The 20,890-nt window shown below is 42.3% G+C and overlaps 1 protein-coding gene across 3 annotated transcripts in view; it reads left to right on the top strand.

Moving 5' to 3' along the window:
* The window catches only part of LRRTM4 (leucine rich repeat transmembrane neuronal 4), a 399,594-nt gene that overhangs the window by 179,496 nt on the left and 199,208 nt on the right, over positions 1-20,890 (top strand). For all 3 annotated transcript variants that reach the window (XR_013225893.1, XM_077306076.1, XM_077306075.1), the window contains exon 3: positions 12,125-12,184. Coding sequence is in view for 2 of the 3 variants with exons in the window: in XM_077306076.1 (XP_077162191.1) it covers positions 12,125-12,184 (60 nt within the window). In the remaining variant the exon portion in view is untranslated. The remainder of the gene's footprint in view (positions 1-12,124; positions 12,185-20,890) is intronic.

The raw sequence follows: 20,890 nt of genomic DNA on the forward strand, positions 1-20,890 counted from the left end.
TTTGTCATTTCCCCCTTTCCGAAGCAGCTCCCCAACCCACCCCTGCAATTGTTTCTCCTGGGAGGCAGGATATCAGAAATCTCCATGCACTTTGCTAGGGATGTGCAAATATAAACACGAAGTGACTAAAGTTCTAAGGCAACTTGTTAACTTCGGCAAGTGTAAAACTGATGACCGGTAGGTGTTGGTATAGATCCAGCTCTGCTTTCCCAGGGGCACAGAAGCACATGGAGTGAAATTCAGCATTGCATTAAGTGTGACGCTGTGAGGGTGTTGAAAGAGAGAGAGAAATCAAGAGATGATGGAGAACAGAAGTGTGAATAGATGTGCACTCCTGCTTTGCATTCCTACCTCTGAAAATGAAAGAAACATAAGTCTCCCCTAGGGTTTATATGCGGGGAAAAGCTCATCCATCTCCCCACCTCCGCACAGTTGGTTTAATGTGTGTACCAGCTCTAATTACAAGTAGTGTGTTGCCTTCTTGCAAAGCTGACATGAAAATGAAACTTCCACCAGTGAGGAACATTTCAACCATGGCATTCCCCCCCCCCTTTCCCTGCAGGGATTTCACTCCAGTGTAGGGGGAAATTTACCAGCTGCATGTTGATTGTTATGAATTACTACGGACCAAGCCCCTTGCATTCGGGAATACAATGGGTGCTGGATTCAGGGGGATGGGGTAGAAGAACTCTGTGGATGGCCTCTCCCTCCTCCCAGGACCTGGAAAGGCTGCAGGCTGAAGGCCTCGGGCATGGAGCTCACCAGCAGGGGCAGCTCTCATGGAGCAGGGAGCTGTAGCCTCTGAGCCTTGGAAGGAAGTGGAAGGGGGAGGGGGTGGTCAGGGGTGGGGGATGGAAGGCAATTGGCTGGCCGCTGGGCAGACAGGCAAGCCGGTTGGAGGAGGAGGCACTCAGGGGTGGAACAGCCACCCTGAGTGGATGTTAAGCGCTGAGTGGCACTTAAGCCATGAGACACACTCCTTCTCCAAGGCCTTACCAGAAATATATTATGTGGAACACATGACAGGGCACATGCAGCTCCATCAGGGCATGGCCATGAGGAATCCATGACCAATCATTGATGATTCTTCTCTATGTCCGTTTGTATTCATCCTTTCATCCAGGGAGCTTAGAGTAGCATGCATTGTTCTCCTTATTCTGTTGTCCTGACAACTCTTTGAAGTAGGCTGGGTCGAGAGAGAGACAAACTAGTCAATCACTCAGGGAGTTGGGGTCGAGGGAGGGAATTTGGAACTGTTTCTCCCAGCCCCTATTCTAGTGGTCTAACTGAGGCTCTTTAGATGTCCATGAACTACAATTACTACAATCCCCTGCTGATGGTGTTGGCTTCTGGTCATTGTAGTCCATGGACATCTGGAGAGTCACAGTTCTGCCACCCCTGCCCTATTTCAACACTAATCACTGTATCATATATCTCTTTGTGTAAGTATGAAGTAAGAGAGATGCTGGGAGATCTATGCTCTCCCCAGCATTTTTGAAGGAAATAGCTGTATAAATTCCTAATTAATATTGGGGTTATGGTATACCAGATGTAATTTTCCCCCACTATGGAATTTCCCCCCTCAAAATTGACCCCCATGCAGCTGTTAATCCTGAAAAAGGAGAAAAGAAAAACCCCTTCAATTTATATTTCTGCACCCCACTTTACTAGATTGAGAACAGAATGGGGGGGTCTGTTTTGACTGGTGAAACCAATCAGGAGAGAAACGGTTAGGATCCAAATCAGGCTCTCATTACTGGTTTTACCCTTTAAAGCCATATGGCAGAGATCCCCAGGCTTTCTCATTCTGGCACACTCTGGTGGCCACAGGAACAAAATGGCAGACATAAAACAGATTGCATAAGAAGTGGGGCCAGTCACAAAATGGCTGCTGCAGCTTGCCTTCAGTCACTCAGTGCCTTGTGCTCTGGTGTCAGCTGCTGCCAAGGCAATGTTTAAATGATCTGTGAAGTCAATCAAATCCCCAATTGCCAATGAGAAGCTTTGCTGGGCAAAAGCCCCCCTGACCCCTCCTACTTGATAAAGAAACTTGGCAGGCCTCAGGAAAGGGTCCATGTGTGACTTTTCAATTTAGAAAAAAGACAACTAAGGGAGGGGGCATAATAGAGATTCATAAAAGTATACATTGGGTGAAGGAAGCTGACAAAGAGAACTCCCCTCCCTCTCCAAAAATACTAAAACTCAAGAGCATCCAATGAAGCTGATGGGCAGTAGGTTCAGGACTGCCAAAGAGAAAACGATAATTGCAAATCCAGATGATTTAGTGATGACCACAGAAATGAACAGCTTTAAAAGGGGATTAGATAGTTTAATGAGGATAAATCAATCAATTGCTACTAGTCATGGTGACTAAGGGGAACCTCCACAGTCAGAGGCACTAGGCCTTTGAATCCCAGTGCCAAGAGGCAACACCAAGAGAAGGCCTTGGCCTCTATGCCCTGTTGTTGGCCTCCAGAGGAAATGGCTGGCTACTGTATAAGAAAGAATGTTAGACTAGATGGACAACTGGTGTGAACCAGCAGGGCTTTTCTTATGGTACTCAGGGATTATTTGAATGATTAAGGTATGAGTTACCTATTTGTTAAAAAATAAACCTTAACACCCATAAATGTGGTGTGTAGGTATGGGCGCGCGCACACTCTTGTGCATATTGATCAATTGATTCCCCCCACCCATTGAAATATATTTTGTTATCCATATAGTGCTTTTCTTGCATTGTACCACATTACATTCCAGTCTCCTTTATCACTGGGAGCCTAATGGGCTAAATCAGATAGCTCGGAAGCAAGTGAGCCATGAGAAGCCTATTTGTCAGAGTTCACCATTAGGACAGAGAGTTTGGGAGTGCTGAAGCAGATACAATCCGTGTGTCTCTGTGTGTGTGTGTTTTCATGGCAAACAACTGGAGATGTCATGGAAACAGCTTGCACAATTCACAATCCTCATCTATTTGCAGTAGAAAATTAATAATGATGTATGTAATGGTACAAAATCATTTGTCATGTGTGTACAAAGAAAAGGTCTTCAATTCCAGTTGCATTGACAGTAGTATTATGTTCCACCACAAGTCACTCTTGTGATGATTCCACAGTTTCATGCTTTCTTTTGCACTTTATGTGTACCTAAACATCCTTTCCCATTCATTCCTACCACCATTTAGAAGCTTTTGGACTGGCAAAGAAAGGATGGGGCATCAGACATCATGAGGCTAATTGTAGAAGACATTGTCATGGCTGTTCCGGGTGGAATCACCTTCTCTTGAACGTCTGTGGTGTTCTCAAGCCACAAGATTGAAACAAGGTCACATCAGTTAACCTCCGAAGCAGACTGATCCCAGAAAGAAGTTCTTGTGGGATTGTGAAATCCATTTTGCATCCAGCGTGTTATTACCCCAGCCGGCATTATGTATTGAATGAGATGTCTTGTGCCGACCAATATATGCTTTCAGCAGTTAAATGGCGGCTTTTTTTCCATGGGGACAAAAACTGTGTTCTTTAAATCAAGAGGGTAATTAATTTTCCTGACAAGCTTTCAAAGTGCTCGATTGAGATTTTAGGCATCATATATATGCCTTGACAGTTTGCATTTGCTTGGGTTATTTCTTTCTCCCCTTTCTTCCCCCTGAGGTTTATTTATTTATTTATTTTTATACAAAAAAGTCCTGAAAGCTCCGCTAAGCTGCATTGTTAAAGTGTTCAAAGCCTCATGAACTCCAAGAAATTGGTTTATTGCTTAAAAGAAAACATCCTCTCTTTTTTGGCATCTGAAGCTCCCAAAAGAAGCATCATAGCCTTCAAATGTTGCCCTTCTAAAGACAGTGGCAACCATGTAGGAATTCACCAGTTCCACTAGCAAAGTTTCATCCCAATGTCTCTGTTTTTCTTTTCATAGGTATTAGGTCCCTCCCTTGGTTGCAGTTGTGGTGGTTCCTTTTGTGTGAGAGTTGTTATTTCTAGGGTCAATAGGCTTAACTCAATTTGTTAGTGCAGACCTGCTCATGCCACATTAGTATGTCCCCCACAGCATGTCCAGTGTGGTCAGAGGGTTGAAAACATGCATTGTCCAGAGAACAGAATTGATCAGGGTCCTTAGCCTGTTACAAAGTTGAGTCATGTCTTGTTTCTACTGTAAACTCACTCTGGATCCTTTCTCATGATGCTGTTACTTAGCCTCAGTTCCCCATCTGTAAATTCAGAAGGGCCTTCCTTCTGGGATTATCGCAAGAGTGAACAAAGGCCACAAAGCAGTTTGCAAAAAAAAAAAAAAACTTTATTTGGGGAATGATACATTCTAGAAGAAGAGCCTCTTGTGGTGCAGAGTGGTAAGTGGCAGAAATGCTTTCTCAAGCTGTCTGTCCATGAGGTTGAGAGTTAGATCCCAGCAGCTGGCTCAAGGTTGACTCAGCCTTCCATCCTTCCGAGGTTGGTAAAATGAGTACTCAGCTTGCTGGGGGGTAATGACTGGGGAAGGTACTGGCAAGGCTACCCTGTATTGAGTCTGCCATGAAAAAGCTGGAGGGCGTCACCCCAAGGGTCAGACATGACCCGGTGCTTGCACAGGGGATACCTTAACCTTTACATTCTAGAAGATTCAGGAGAATGGGATCCTGGCAGACTGTGCCATTATTGTTACCCATCGGTTTTGCTTTGATCTTTCCTGAATTAATTTTCACTAGGACTGAGTTTAATTTTTTGTTTACCTTTTGCTTTTAAAGTGGGAGAGTGCACCCCCACTTTTAATTCAGGTTTATGGAGGCTTCTCACAACTCTGTGCAATAATAATTTCTCATCTGCTGCTGCTACTGTTTGGGGGTTTCTCGATTATATTTCAGTCCACTTTGATCATTTCAAACCAACCATGGATCACTTACCAAAAATAATACCTCTTTGCAATATTGCCAGCAGTGATGTACCTGCCCTAATTGGGTCCTGTATAAACAGAAAGAAATTTCCAAGCTGGCAATAGCAAAAAGCTTTATTCAGAACGAGTTCCTAGGTATAAAACCTCGTTTTCATATTTTATTTCCTCAGTAAACTTATTTCTGAATTGGGTTTGTTTCATGGATACAAACAAAGTCTTCAACCCACTACCTAATTCATATATACCTTTTATATACCTTATACTTTATATTTTAAGCCATATAATTTGTATCCATATAAGCCATATAATTAGTATCAAAGGCCCATAAAGGTAACATCCCTGTGCAAGGGACAGCCATGGGGGTTCATGCTGGGTGGCCATTGGGTGGTGTCCCCATCAAGTATGGGGCTCTGGCTGCCATACCCTAGTTATATCATTGATTGCCAGTCAGAGCCAGCTGTTTGTTCAACACTGATAGCTTTTGTTAATCTGGTCCCTTTTCTGTTCATCCTCGGTTGCAACTAGGCATGTTGAATTCAGTTTGGATAGTCCAAATAATCACTGAATCAAAGTTGATTCAGACAGATTTTGGATTCAGACACACAACCCTGTCTAAATTGACATCCCCCTGAAGTTAATCTGCCTGAATCAGCCTTGGACAAATCACTGAACTACAGTACGGGCACTTTTCGGCCATATGGAGATCAAGTAGTTTTAAGTTTAAAGGGACCATTTTTTCCTTTATTCCATTGTGTTTTGTTTGTTTGTTTTTTGTTGGGGGGGGGGTTGAGGTAGAATCACCAAATTTGCAGCATAGCTGCAGGAACCTTTCCTCAAAATATCCTTTCCCCCCCCCCTGTTTCAAAAAGATTGGGCCATTGCACCAGGGAGTCCAAGTCTACAATACCCAGAATTGTGTGTCCCCATCCAACCTCCATTGTTTTCAATTGTGAAACAAGAACAAAGAATATTTTTCTTTGCCATTGGAAACCCTCTTTGGACACCCATAGAATTGACTTGAGGGTTCTTTTGAGCAGAGTCTCACACAGCTACACTACAAATTTGGTGCCTCTAGCTCAAACCCTCACCTTCTCAGATGACAGAATAGATGGAAAAGGAAAAAAAAATTCCCATTGATTTAAATGATACCGTTGACTTTAGTGGTGCCAAATTGCTTTGGATTTAGCCAGTTTTATTTGGCAAAATCCTAGCCAGGGAAGGGTGCTTTGGATATGTTGGATTCGGGACAAGTTGATTTGGGTCAAATCCAAAACAATCCAGGTTTTTTTTCCCCACATGCCTAATTGTAAAAATCAAACATCAGGAAATATCTCCTAGCCATCTCATTTCTTCACTATTTCTGAATTGTCTAGTAGTATTAAGTAATGCATTATTATTTCTGAATTGTCTAGTAGTATTAAGTAATGCATTATTATTTCTGAATTGTCTAGTAGTATTAAGTAATGCATTATTATGTAGAAGATACCTGAGTGGTGCCTTGCTGACTATATATGAGAGTTTAATTTCACATGTTTAAAATATGGAACTCAATATGCTACTCATACTCCCATTCTCCCCATATTTATTTAATGAAAGCAGAGTAATTAGGCTATGTCATTTAAAGGTTTTTTCCCTAAAGAGTCACAGCATAAAAATAATTGCTATTTTTATGTTCCATTATTCATTAAGAGGATGAAAACAATTCTTCATCAAGAAGGAACAGAAAAACAAAATTATGTGATTTTTAAAAAGTGCCAGTTAAAACAGTACAGTTTGAACTATCTTGAAGGTGGCAAGCTCCTTTGACTTGTAAAATCATGTTGATAAAGTTCAACAAAAGTCTCTGAACTTTTCACCTCCAGTAAATATTTGTTCTTTTTTTTTCCTTCAAAAAAGTCATTATTTATTTTTATGTATTTTAGGGAATCTGCATATCACTTCTTGAGTCCAGCAAAAAAATAACAACAAACAAACAGAAAGTCATTAAAAAACAAAACAAGCCATTAACATAAAAGCATAATGTAGTCTAGGTATTCCTGCCAAATATTTCTCATCCAAATTTCTTTTCAGATGCTGATAATCAGAAATAGCTAGAGTTATTCCAGTAGTGTGACTTATTCATGAATGCTCCTCCCCCCCCCCCCATTTTACCTATGTATGGGTCAGCTAAACACTACATAAAAATAATTTTCTTGTATCAAAGTTGCTTTAGGTCGGTGTGTGTGGAGACACAAAGGGGAGAGTGGAAAGATACAACTGACCTAAAAAAAAACCCTGCAACCTGCCAAAAATAGTACCTGTTAAGAATCCATAATTAATTTTAGCAATTCTCATAAATAACAGAGAATTGAAATGGGGGCTCAGGGAGAGAAATTTTATAACTGTTTTTTTAAAAATGTTCAGTAATTTTTAATGTGTTTTAAATGAAGGCATGAATCCAATTTGAGTTGACCGGTGGTTTTAACAAGAAATTGGAATGATATTTCAGCTTTCTGTGAGATTTTAATCTGTATCTATTGATCTGTTTGTGGGTTTATAGCTCTTAACATAATTACATAAGCAAAACAAACCCAGATACCTTTTCAAGGACAGGACAATCTAAATTTTGACAATGTAGATAAAGAATAAAAAAGAAAGGGAATTGTCAGCTACAAAAAGCTTGAAATTAAGCCTGGACCATGGCATTACTTGCTACATTAGACAGTAAAAAAATGCACAGTGACAATTTATTTAAGTGTTTTATTTATATCTCACTAGGCTGGCAATTTTCAAGATAATACTGAATGGTATTTATTCTGTTTATAATGAAAAATGCAATTTGTTTAAAATTAGAGGGAGGATGGGAAATGTAATGGTAGCAGCAGTTGAATGGAATTCAGTTTCTTTGCACTACAAATTTCTGATTTTTGACAAAATAGGCTGCGTGACTGACCCAGAGTCACCCACAGAGTTTCCATGGCAGAGCAGGGATTTGAACCTGGGTCTCTCAGATCCTAATCTGTAACTCTAACCACTCTATCACACTGGAGATTGTGATCTGTCCTACAGATCAGGAGCCATGCTTCCAGTGGGAGAGGGTGCTTAATAATCTTCTGACTCATTCTTTCTGCTCCAAATATCCTTTGCCTTTGTTGCTTTCCCCTCCCCCACACATACACATACTTTTGAATTGTGAATATAGGACAGCAGTTCTCAACCTGGGGGTTGCAACCCTTGGGGTCAATTGGCCCTTTTCCGAGGGGTCACCACCACTGCTGCCGCAGCCGCCTTCCTAATGAGAGCCAGTTTGGTGTAGTGGTTAGGAGTGTGGACTTCTAATCTGGCATGCTGGGTTCGATTCTGCACTCCCCCACATGCAGCCAGCTGGGTGACCTTGGGCTCGCCACAGCACTGATAAAACTGTTCTGACCGAGCAGTGATATCAGGGCTCTCTCAGCCTCACCCACCTCACAGGGTGTGTGAGGAGAGGAATGGGAAGGCGACTGTAAGCCACTTTGAGCCTCCTTCGGGTAGAGAAAAGCGGCATATAAGAACCAACTCTTCTTCTTCTTCTTCTGGTGTGAAGGTTGTGTGCTCCGGCACGCTGATGATCACAGAAGCCCTAGGCTGCCAGCGCCACAGCATGGAGGGGAGGGGGGCTGGCACTGGCAGCTCGCCAGCCAGGGCCCGCACACAAGCACAGAGCTCTGCACCTGTGTGTGGGTGCCGGCCAGCACGCCGGCAACACCCCTACCCTCCATACTGTGGTGCTAGTTGCCTTGGCCTTATGTGATCACCAGCAGGCTGGACTGCATAACCCTACGACCCCCTTTGGGTCACCAAGGCAGCCTCGGCAGCCCAAAAAGTATCACACTGTCAGGTAGGTTGAGAACCACTGGTATAGGAGGAAAAACTGCCGGGAGCAGATTCCTGCAGGAAAATTATAGCTGGGCTGGAATGGCCATGCCACTTACAGGAAGTTTCCTGGTGGGCTTCTGCCCTAAAGTGGCCCCGGCTGCCAGGATCGATCAAAGTTAAGGTGCAGTAGCCCTGCTGGCACTGCAGAACCAGCAGAGTTGGTGGCTATTGTGGCCTGATTACCAGTTGTTTCCTTTTTCACTGCCACCCCTTTTTGCGACAGGACAGTGGCTGAGCCAGTGCCCATCACTAACACTTCTGTGCTTAGCAAACCATGCTAAGATTGCCAACCCTGGGTTTTGAAGTACCTGGATAGTCGGGGGTGGAGACTGGGGCTTAAGTAGGGGAGGGGACTTTGGGGGAAATATTGACATGCAGTTCACCTTCCAAAACAGCTATTTGCTCCAGGAGAGGTGGAATAAACAAGTTAAATGAATAAATAAGAACTGGATGATTTATGTAGTCTGGAGACTAGTTGTAACTCCAGGAGGTCTCCAGCCCCCACCTGGAAATTGGCAACCCAACCAATAGTCCTGTCTTGTACCAACTTTGACTGGATTCAGGGCCATTCTGAGTTGCCAGTCTGCCTCTGAACTGTGGCCAGCAAAAGGCTGCCACTTTCCCCCAACTGTCTCCCTGCTTCACCCACCCTGGAAGCAGACTATGCAGATCTAAATGGGCCCTCGTGAACATGAGTTTGTGTGTGATGCCCAGAATTGCCCTTAGACTGTGTTTCTCTTTGACTGCTTACAGCGGGGTGGGGGGGGGGGAATGCTATCGATCCCTCTGACATTCCGGTGCCTTTTGGAGGAGTGTCTCCCTCCCTCCGATCCCCATTTAAAATCCGATTGCAATTTAAGAATGAAGCATTTCGGCTACAATTGGATGAGTGTTTTAATTAGAGATAAGAGATGCAGCCTGCTGATATCAGCTGCAGATAGCCTGCTTGCTCTGGCTTGCCTCCCACTGACACGTAATGCATCATTTGGGCCGCATCAGCAAGATAAGTTTATGTGTATTTTTTAAAATGCAGATTGGTTGAGGGAGGATATATCTGCAATTAAATAGATCCTCCAGTGCCTATTAGCTGCAAGAAGATTGTGGGAGAGAGAGGGCATCACTCTGATGAACTAAACCAGAATTACAAAGGCACCATGCTTTTGGTGAAACTATTATGGACTTCCAGTATATTTAAAGAAGCATTCCATGGGCATGTATAAAATGTCCTTTTCTCCTTACTAAAGGAGGTTGCTGGGAGAACCGATGTGGAGTATTGGTTAAGAGTGTTGGACTAGTAGCTGGGAGACCCAAGTTGAAATCCCCTCTTCTGCCATGGAGGTCACTGGGCGATAGTTGTCAACCTCCAGGTGGTGACTTGAGATCTCCTGGGCTTCCAGATGGTTCTCCAGGTGACAGAGGTCTGTTCACCTGGCTGCTTTGGAAGGTGGACTCTATGGCATTGAGGTCCCTATCCTCCTCAAACCTTGCCCTGCTCAGGCTCCACCCTTCCCAAATCTCCAGGTATTTTCCAGCCTGGAGTTGGCAAAGCTACCAGATGATCTTGCGCCAATCACACTGTCTAATCCTAACCTGCTTCACAGCCTAACATGTTAGGAGAATGATGTAAGCAAATTTGGGCCTCCAATAGGGAGAAAGGAAGGGTAAAAATGAATTAAATAAATGTCCAAAAACTAGATGCAGAAGTTTCACCATGGCAGGATTTTTGAGTCATCACTTCATCAACTCATCCCCAGACCAAAGAGATCAATTCCCTGGAGAAAATGGTTGAGTTCATAGCATTATAATCCACCGAGGACCCACCCTACACCAAATCTGGCCCACTCCTAGCTCCTCCCCTCAAAGTCTTCAGGTATTTCCCAGCTCAGAACTCACAACTCTTTGCGGAAGTGTGCTAGGTGACCTTGGGCCAGCCACACACACTTAGCCTAACACACCTCACTGTGTTGTTCATGTGACAACAAAATAGAGGCAGGGGCAAACAGGTTGAAAGCCACACTGAGTCCACATTGGGAAGGGAAGCAGATCAATATTTGATTTAAAAAAATACAATATATGGATATCGCCTCTCCACATACCTGTCCCTAAAAGAGTTAACAGTAGCACATTGGTTCAGACGTTACATTCCATGCTAATAAACAGAGATGAGATCTAAAATAGAATGAACTGCCAACAACATCCTAAAACAACTAATTAAAGCCCCTGTAACGCCAAGAAACAGCAAATCAAGAGGGAAACAAAATCCTACACCAATTAATTAAAAGCATCTAAGTCTTTTAGTGGGTGATGGCTCACTAGTTATGACTTTTGTTGTGGAAACAATCATTAAGAAGCATCAGCATTTCAGTCCTCATACTCTGGTACTGGGCGGGGGACCTAGCAATAGCATTGGGGTGTGGATAGATTTGCCAGTCTCCAGGTAGGGACTGAAGATCTCCTGGGATTATAGCTAGGGATGCCAGCCTCCCCAGCCTCCCCTGGAATTACAGCTCATCTCCAGGCAATAGGGATCAATTCCCCTGGAAAAAATGGCCGCTTTGAAGGTGGACTGTATTGCATTATACCCCAGAGAAATCCCTCCCCTCCCCAGACCCTGCCTTCTGCAGACTCCACCCCCAAAGTCTCCAGGTTGGGAACTCTACTTACAACTGATCCCCAGCTGGCAGAAACTGATTTCTCTTGAGAAAATGGCAGCTTTGGTGGGTACACTCTATGGAATAATACACTGTTGTGGTCCATCCCTCCCCAAAACTCTCCCCTGCCTCTCCCCTAAATCTCCAGGAATATCCCAACATGACACTGGCAACTGCCCTAGGCAGGGGAGAGCATTCAACAGTCCTGAACCATCTGAATAATGAGGCACTTTTAGCAAAAGATCTTTGTGCATATCCATTCCTCTCTTGTGTTTGCTTAACAAGGGACTGGTTTGGGGAAGTCTCACATGCACTGGATATCTCTGTGGGAGCAGAAGATGAGCTTCCTGTTAAAAAAAAAATTAACAGGCAGAAAGATTTCTCTTCATCCCGCTGATGTCTGAAAGGAAGCAAAGGAAGAGATCAGAAGTTCACCTAGGTTGTATGGGGGGGGGGGAGGGAAGGTTCTGCTTTTATTTGCCAGAGTCCAACTTGCTTTGCTGAATTTGCCAGCTGTTAGTTAATAAATAGAAGTTAAGATAAGATAAGATATAGATAAATAAGAACCTTTGCTTTTCTTTAAAGAATGTATTTTGCATTAAACATTGTATGCTAAATGTACCTTAGACTGATTGTGGAGTTTAAACAAATAATAATAGAGCTGTGTATTGTTTCCCTTGCCATTATCTTCTCAGCTCTCCGGAGACGTCCTCTTTCAAAAAGGAATTGTCATGGATGATTGTGCAGTGAATAAGGTAGGAATTAATTACAGCAGAAGCATTTTTCTTATGATTATTTCCTATTATATTTTCGTGTCAGCAAAGGGCGTCTGTGGGTCAGGATTGGGATGGTCTTGTGTATTTCACCTGCGAGATTTCCTTTTTCTTCAGCCCACAGTAAGCATCAGCAGCGTAGATCAAACCACGATTATCATAAAACAGAAAGAGAAATGCACAGCTTGTCTTCTTCCATGCCACAAGCTAATACTCCTGAGAATTATCTCCAGTTTTATTGTCAATTTTTCAGAATCATTTGCATTTGTTTGTTCCAGCAACGATGCAAAAAACAAGAAGAGCAATGCAATAATAGAACCCAAATGATCCTGTGTATTAATATTGCTCTTTGACTTCGGGGTAGGCCTTCTGACATTGGAAGGGTAAAAATAATCACTCTGTTATTTCTAACTCTCTTCTTCATCAGTTTGGATCCTCTACTTGATTAGACAAAATAAATTCCCATCTGGAGAAAGAATACAGTCACAATACAAGTTGCAAGGTGAACAGGGGAGAATGTGATCTAGATTCTAAGGAGATGAGTTTTGCCTGACAAAGGTAACAGTTTGGGGGGCTGTTAGAAAGGAAGAAAACAGTGTCCCCTTCCAAGGACTGGGATCATCCAGTCCAATGTAGTCCATGACCAAAAGTGTAATATTCCATGAATGCATGTCCCAATGCTGTACCATAAGCGTATGCCTTTAATTTCTGTTTCCAATTGATCCTAGGGAGAACAAGAAAGTGCACTTATTTTGCAATAGGTGAAGCAAAGGAAGTAGAGGAGAAGCAAGAGAGTAGGAAGGGGGGCAGATTCAAATTTTTAGTCACTCCCCTGGACATTGAACCCAGCTACCCATAATTTGGTCAAGTTATAAGTACTGCATTAATCCAGAACTGGGCTTAATTTATTAATTTTGCACACATGGTTTTGAGTGATGTGACAAAATCTGACAATAGCCTGAGCAAAGGTAGCAATATTTTGATGGATGCTACTTAGAGCATAGAGGCTGTCTCTCCTACCAGTATCTGGTAGGATATTATTATGTGTCCGCTGATGGACCTCCAAGCTTCATGGCATTGTAATGATGGATGCTGCAAGGAATATTCAGTATATCCCAGGATCCCTTTTAACATTACAGAGAATGGTGAGATACAGTGCTTGGCTTGCTTTCCATGTAGTCTGGGAGGCATGGAAGCCAAAAATCTCCTTTGCCTTGCTGCTTCCTGAATGGGAGCTCAGTAATTCACTCTGCAGCTTTGCAAGAGACCTCTGAGCCCATGCTTCATAGACAGTAGCTATGGTCAGATCAAATCTTCCACAGATTTTAAATGGTATAAGCAAAGAAATGCTTATACCAGGGAAGAAATGCTTCTATTTCCCTGCCAGAGGGCAAATAGCATCTTATGAAAGAGGTGACTTAAACCAGAAAAAGAAAATAGTGGAGAGAGAAAGACATATTGTCATCCTCCAGGACCTCAACCCCAGTCTGATTCTCTTGTCTTCCAGCTAGTATTAATTTAAAAAAACCACAGGAGAGCCACTCATGGTTCTTCTGCCAACCATGTCTTATTTGGACTCTAATCCAAGGTAGATGTGTCTGGAGCTGTAGGAGATATCATCTTGTACCCACACATTTGTATCTAACATAGGGAGGGGGCATATAAGTGCATACTAGCTTGCATAAAAGAAGAATTACACCATTCTCCTCCTATCTTACCTCCTTCTCCAACGTAAGCAGTACTTCTGTAGGGAAAAGAGTTGGAGGAAGGCTATTTATTTATTTTATTTTATTTATTTATTCATATTTATATACCTCCCTTCCCTAAGGCTCATGGCGGTTTACATAGAACTGAAAACTATACATGGAACCATACATATAATAACTATGTTCAGGCTGGAAGATGTTTTCAGATTTTATTTAGTGGACTGGTGGGATTCAGACGATGGCCTTCCTTTGCTTTCAGAGCTTTTGTTCTAGCCAAACTAGGAGATAAATCATCCAAGCATCCAAATGTCATGAGAGTTGGACTTCACTTCCCACACCTCTGAACTCTTAAACAAACCCAAAAGAAAACCACCAACTGCTTCAGATGTCATAATATATATGATAATTTTTAATTGTTATTAACTTGATCTGTATACTACATTTTCCCATGATGGAACTAAAAGCAATATATTGGTTCCCCAAAAGGGCACAGGAACTGAACAAATCCAAACCAGTTTATCTTCAGCAATGTTGTTTTGTTATCTGCTATCTAACCATCCCTATGAGCCTCTTGTGGCACAGAGTGGTAAGGCAGCAGACATGCAGTCTGAAAGCTCTGCCCATGAGGCTGGGAGTTCGATCCCAGCAGCTGGCTCAAGGTTGACTCAGCCTTCCATCCTTCCGAGGTCGGTAAAATGAGTACCCAGCTTGCTGGGGGGTAAACGGTAATGACTGGGGAAGGCACTGGCAAACCACCCCGTATTGAGTCTGCCAAGAAAACGCTAGAGGGCGTCACCCCAAGGGTCAGACATGACCTGGTGCTTGCACAGGGGATACCTTTACCTTTACCTTATCTAACCATCCCTACACTGGGTATGGGTATATAGAGATGGGGATCCTCCATCATGTCTAATTTGTAGTTTGAAAACCCTTTGGGCAGCTTGCCCTACTCTGATTGGGGGACTTTATTGTTTGGTTCAGGAATTCTGTGATTTCAGGTACCATCAAGGATTTTCTTGCTGAGAAAGATATATATTCGAACACTACCTGCTTAGCAAAACCCTGCATAACAATAATGTTGCTCTAAAAATGTTGACATGCCACTAAACGTTATCTTGATCTCTTGCATGGGATCCTTGGGGGGGAGGGATAATACATGGTGTCTAGAGCCTTTTGATGAATACAATATAACCTTAGTAACTTCAGTTCTAAAAAAAATTCAGATACTCTCTTCTGTTATACATCATATATCATTGTTTTGATGTATGAATTTGCATCCTAGAATGAAGTTCATAGAATTAAGTTCAATGAATTTCAATTCCATAGAATGAAGTTTCATTTCCTTGTGTCTGCTGGAGATGTCTAGGATGCTCTGGATGTTATAAAGCCACATTACAACAATTTTTGGGTGGCATGAAAGATGCAGAATATGGAATTATTTGATTTCAGATCCTTCAAGTTTAAGTATGATCAGTAGTTTCACAGCTATCATCAACTGAATGACAGCCTGGCTAGAAAGCAAAATAAAAATCTGTAGGTCACATCTGAAATATGTTTACCATGTAAACCAAAGGAACTTTTCCATCTAAGAAGGTGAAATGATTGTTTTTATTAATGATGTGGACTAATCTAAGGGATGTAGACTAGTGCAAGCTCACCGATTAGAAGCTGCCATGCTAGTTCATGTGCTATTTTATAGTTGCATGTAACTGAATAAAGAAACATGTAGAAATCAGTTGTAGCTTTCATGCATACCCATTTTGGAACAGACATTTTTGTGTTTGCCAAGGGTCAGGTCCTGATGTTAATCTGATCAACATAGATAAGAGTTTAGTAGAATTAAAATGTATATTCAGAGCTGGATTTCAGTCGATGGATTTCAAAAGCTTAAGACTTTCCCATCTGAATTTTTCATGAGGTATATTGAAACTTTCATAGAAAGTTCACAAGAAGGAATTGATGCATAAATTTCATCGGGTTGCACTTTGCTAGTTGATGCTTTCCTCTCATTTATATTATGCAATGTTTGACTGCCTTGAGTGAAGGTTAAATCAAGTTCAAAGAGGTGTTAAATTTTGAAGGGATGGTGCAAAACCCCATAATTTCAACCCATGTGGAAATTACCATAGCCTGTAAAACCTCAAACTTCAACATTTGTTACATCATATTCTAGCAATTCCATAGCAATTTGCTCCTAGACAATGACACAAGACTATAAAATCATATATAATAAGTGATGGCCTGTTTAATTCAGTATCTCATTCCCACTGTGGCTCCCCTTTAACCTCTGAGAAGTCCATAAAAGTGTAAGAAAGCCACAACCTTTTCCCAGCACCCAGTGCCACGAAGCATTCCTACCTGAAATATAGGGTTTGATTTAGTCACCATAGCTAATAGCCATGGATAGACTTATCCTTCTCTTGTCTAGTCCCTTGTAAAATGATTTTAGATTTTCTTCAAAGGTCCTACGCAAGTGAACAAAGGTAATCCCCTTCCGATTTCCCAGTTTTCTTTGCCATGTTACATTGTTTAAAGTATTTCCCCCTCCAACCTGTGTCTTGAGCAGAAGGGGGGGGGAAAGCCCAAACAAAGAAGTGAGCCACAACGAAAACGAGTAATGTATTAGTGCTTAGGATGCTGTACAGGATGGGGGAGCTTCAGATTCAAATCCCTGCTCAACCAAGAAACTCATGGAGTAATCTTGGTCCAGTCTCCCCCACCCCTCTATCTCTGTGGTGTTTAATAACCTCACAATATTGTTGAGAGGATGCAACAAGATACCAGGACTATTTGTACCACTTAGCTCCTTAGAGGAATGGTTGTGTAAAAATAGAACAAGGGAGCAGCATGCAGCTCCTCTTGAGTATGTGCCTTATTAAAGTAAACAGGAAATTAAACTCCTCCCTCCAATTAAATTTTTATTTGCGTATTCATGCAGTTCAAGGTGACTTACAATTCCAAAAGTTAAAAACATACAAATACAGTAAAACTCTATTTCCTCCTCTTATCGTGATGATATGTGCAGCTGAATTCCATTAAAAGGCTCCACAAATATTCAAAAATCTTGCAGCACCTCCTTAAAATATCTACAAACATTAATCTCCTCATGGATCCCATTCTATGAGGTGGGAACCATTCTAGAAAAAGGAACAATGAGCCACTTTGAGTTGTGGAAGAACTTGTTGCTGTTGTTAGTTGCAAAGTCATCTCCAACCCGTCGTGACCCCATGGACAATGATCCTACAGGCCTTCCTGTCCTCTACCATTTCCCAGAGTCCATTTAAGCTCGCACTGACTGCTTCAGTAACTCTATCCAGCCACCTCATTCTCTGTCGTCCCCTTCTTCTTTTGCCCTCAATTGCTTCCAGCATTAGGCTCTTCTCTAGGGAGTCCTTCCTTCTCATGAGGTGGCCAAAGTACTGAGTTTCATCTTCATGTGGAAGAACTAGAGCATGGCAACTAGAGGATCAGTTGTCATGTAGGGACATATGGGGTGAGATGCTACTTCTGATATGTAGGTCCTAGTTCAAGAAGCGGTCTAATGGTTATGGCCAGTATGACCAAGTGGAGGCCATATCCAGTATGGTGCTAAAATATAACACCAAGACATGTGAAATGTTTGAGGTTTGATCTTTCCACTTGTATTGGTGAACAAAATACGTGCTCTCTCTGTCTTGTTTTGCAAATCTGACCTTTGCATTTTAGATCAAACAAACATAGACACTATAGAACCCCCAGAGGATAGTTTCTTCAGCTTTTCAAGGCCAATCTTGTTTCTTTTGTCCTGTGTTTAAAAGAATGAGATAACCCCTTTTTCTTTTGCTTCTCAATATGCATCCCTACCGAATATTCTGCTTTCAGTCAGTTGTTCTCATTCTTCCGAGATACTTTTCTGTTGAAGAAATTTTGTAACCCACTAAAAGCAAGCATCCGACAATTGCATTTACTACTGAAATATCAATACATTGCTGTCCTTCCCCCTTTCACACAGAAGTGAAATTATTTTCTCCTACAGTATATAGGAAGCTTAGATTATATTGGAGTTCACATTGCCTGCAAGAATTCCCTCTTTTCCTATCTCTAAGAGTATGTTTGCATATCATTTGGAATAGCTGTTCTTAATATATGTGGATTAGAAGGTATGGATAGCTTGTTCCAGTCTGGATTCTGAGATTTCATATAGGTTCCTATTTTTTTTCCCCCTCTGGGCAATTGTGGCTGCCAGGCATGTATGTGTATTCTCTGGTTTGACAATATTCTGTCTGGGTTCCTAGTTTGATATCAATTCCATCTTGTTGTTGGACCATTTCCACATAAGTACAAACCTCCCTTCGACTTCCTTAAGTAACTGAAGTTTGTAAAACCTTCGGCAGAACTTTTTGCCTCCCCAGATGTAGATCGGAATTTAGTGCCCCTGTCATGTTCTATGGCAAATCTCCCCAAAACAGGCAAACTCAGCATTCTGGCTAGAATCTCAGTAGTTTATTCAGAAGAGTACAAATGGCATCATTAGACTTCTGTATTGCTGAAGACCAAGGCAATAGGCAATTAGAAGCAATTATACAGGCAAATCCCGCCCCCCCCCCCCCAGTACATATTTCAGTTTCACACAAGACAGTTCTTATCTCTCGTCAAAAGTCTAGGCATGACTTTGGATCCTGCATTAACAAAGAAAGCCTGTCTGGCATTTTTCCATCTGTGGCAGATGAGACAGCTTGCACCATACCTCTCACAGCTAGACCTAGCTCCATGCAGCATTTACCTCTAGACAAGACTTCTGCAACTTGCTCTATGCAGAACTGCCCCTGAGATTGTTCTGGAAACCATCTGGTCCAAAATGTAGCTACACAAATCCTGACAGAGACTCAGTATGTTACACGTATAACTCCAGTGCTCACCCAGCTGTATTGGCTCCAGATTGGGGACCAAATCAGGTTCAAGGTGCTGGTTCTAACCTTTAAATCCCTAAACAGTCTGAGACCCATGTACCTGTGGGACAGCCTTTTCCCTTATAACCCCCCAAGAGCACTGAGTGTTTCACAACAACATCTGCTCAGGATCCCTGGCCCAAAACAGGTGAAGTTGGCCTTGATCGGTGCCAGGTCTTTTTGGCCCTGGCTACAGCCTGATACAATAAGCTCCCAGGAGAGAACAATTCATCAGGGTCTGTAAAATGGAGCTATTCCATTGGGCTTATGGATGAGGCCAAAAATAACATGAGAAAGACGTATGCAATAAGATTTGTTAAATGAGTTTCAGCAAGGACACTGGTCTGAAGAAGGACCCAATTGAGCTTCTCAAACTATGTCCTCTGTGATGGGGAAGACGTTTAGCACCTGCTTCCTCTAAAGATAAATCAGATGAGAGAAAACTCCCAAGTTTGAAACCACTCTATAATCATTTTAATGTTTTTTGTTTTGTTTTGTTTTTAAGCCAATAGGCTTTTTCTGACCAGCTATCAGCCAATTAGCCTCCTATCATCTGTTGAGAAATTATATTCTTCCCTTCTAGGTCAAACATTAATGGAATGCATTGGGAAAGCATTAGTTGGGAACAAATTGACTTTAGGAGAGTTTTTTCCACCACTGATTTTTCTTTTCTGGGATTTGGACATATTTGTATGCTTAAATGGGCATTGATAGAAAGGTTCAAAGAAAAAAGATCATATAGACCAATTATGCACAACATGCCCCATCTCTTCCCATGAGGAACAAAATCCCCTGGTGCACAGGGGCTGCCCCAGAGTTGTTTGTGTGCATGCAGAACTCTGGGACTGAAAGGTTCCACCACACCTCGTTGTGTCAGAGGGGATGGGGCACGGGAGTCTCACCGCATGATGATAGAATAGTAGCATGCCACTGTCCCACCATCATGGGGTGTGTGGAAATGCCCCATTCAGTTCTGCAACACTGCAAAGCCAAATGGGGCATTTTGTGTCCCTGCGAGGACCCCGTAGGCACGGTTCTTCCTGTATGCATGGACCTGGCCTAGCCTGGCATCTGATGGTGGCTTTGGCAAAAGTGGGAAGGCTGAAAAATCAGTCTTACCTTGCTGCAGGCCATCGGATGCCCAAACATGGGCCAGGGCCAGGAGGGTGCCAGGCTGGTGGCAACGTCATACATAAACGGGGATTCTGCCATGCCGCTGACAGTCCGGCCTTTCTGCCCCATGCCTAATCGGTCATAGTAACTCTAATGACAGCTTTACTGAGTAAGATCAGAGGTGCAATCTGGAAGAGAACAAAAACAGATCAGAGGAAATCCCACTGCTGTTCTTTGCTTATTTCTGACAAACATAAAGAATTCAAAATATATTGACCTTAATATTTTTACAAAGATTTACTTGTACTTTTTGTAGCAAGTGTTTTATATTATGGTAGAGAGGAGGGGAGACAAAAAAAAAAAAAAAAAAGAACAGCCTGATATTTTTTACCCCTAGTGTGTGATCCAAAGTAAATTCTGTTTGACCTTCTCATACATCTTTTTGTTCTTATGTTGACTCAAAAAAACCCACAGTTGTGCCTCATACAGAAGTCAGAAGTGCTGGAGAGAGAGAGATGGTGCTTAGACATGCTAAACTCTTTCCCATTCTCCCCTGTTTGATGGATTCATCTGGGAATAGCTTTTCCATGTCAGAACAGCAGGGGAAATTCACACTAGCAGAAAAAAAAATGATCACATGCTACGGGTGGTGTGAACACTCTCATCATGAAATGTAGCACCCCAGCATGCCTTAGGCAAGTCAGATATTTTTGCAATTCAATTCCCAGGAGGGGAAAAGGGAGAAAGCCAATTCTTTCTTGAGATGGGGGATGAATTGCAATTAGTAAATACCTCCACTAGAACATAGATACTGCAATTAGATGAAAGTTCTCATTCTAACTTTAAAAAAAATCCCACTTGCAGACCTTATGGGAGAACACATTTTCCCATCCCTCATTCATATGAGTTGGGACTGGTTTCCATCATAGTAACACACAGTA

This window comes from Paroedura picta, chromosome 12 (assembly GCF_049243985.1).
Source record: "Paroedura picta isolate Pp20150507F chromosome 12, Ppicta_v3.0, whole genome shotgun sequence".
NCBI lineage: Eukaryota > Metazoa > Chordata > Lepidosauria > Squamata > Gekkonidae > Paroedura > Paroedura picta.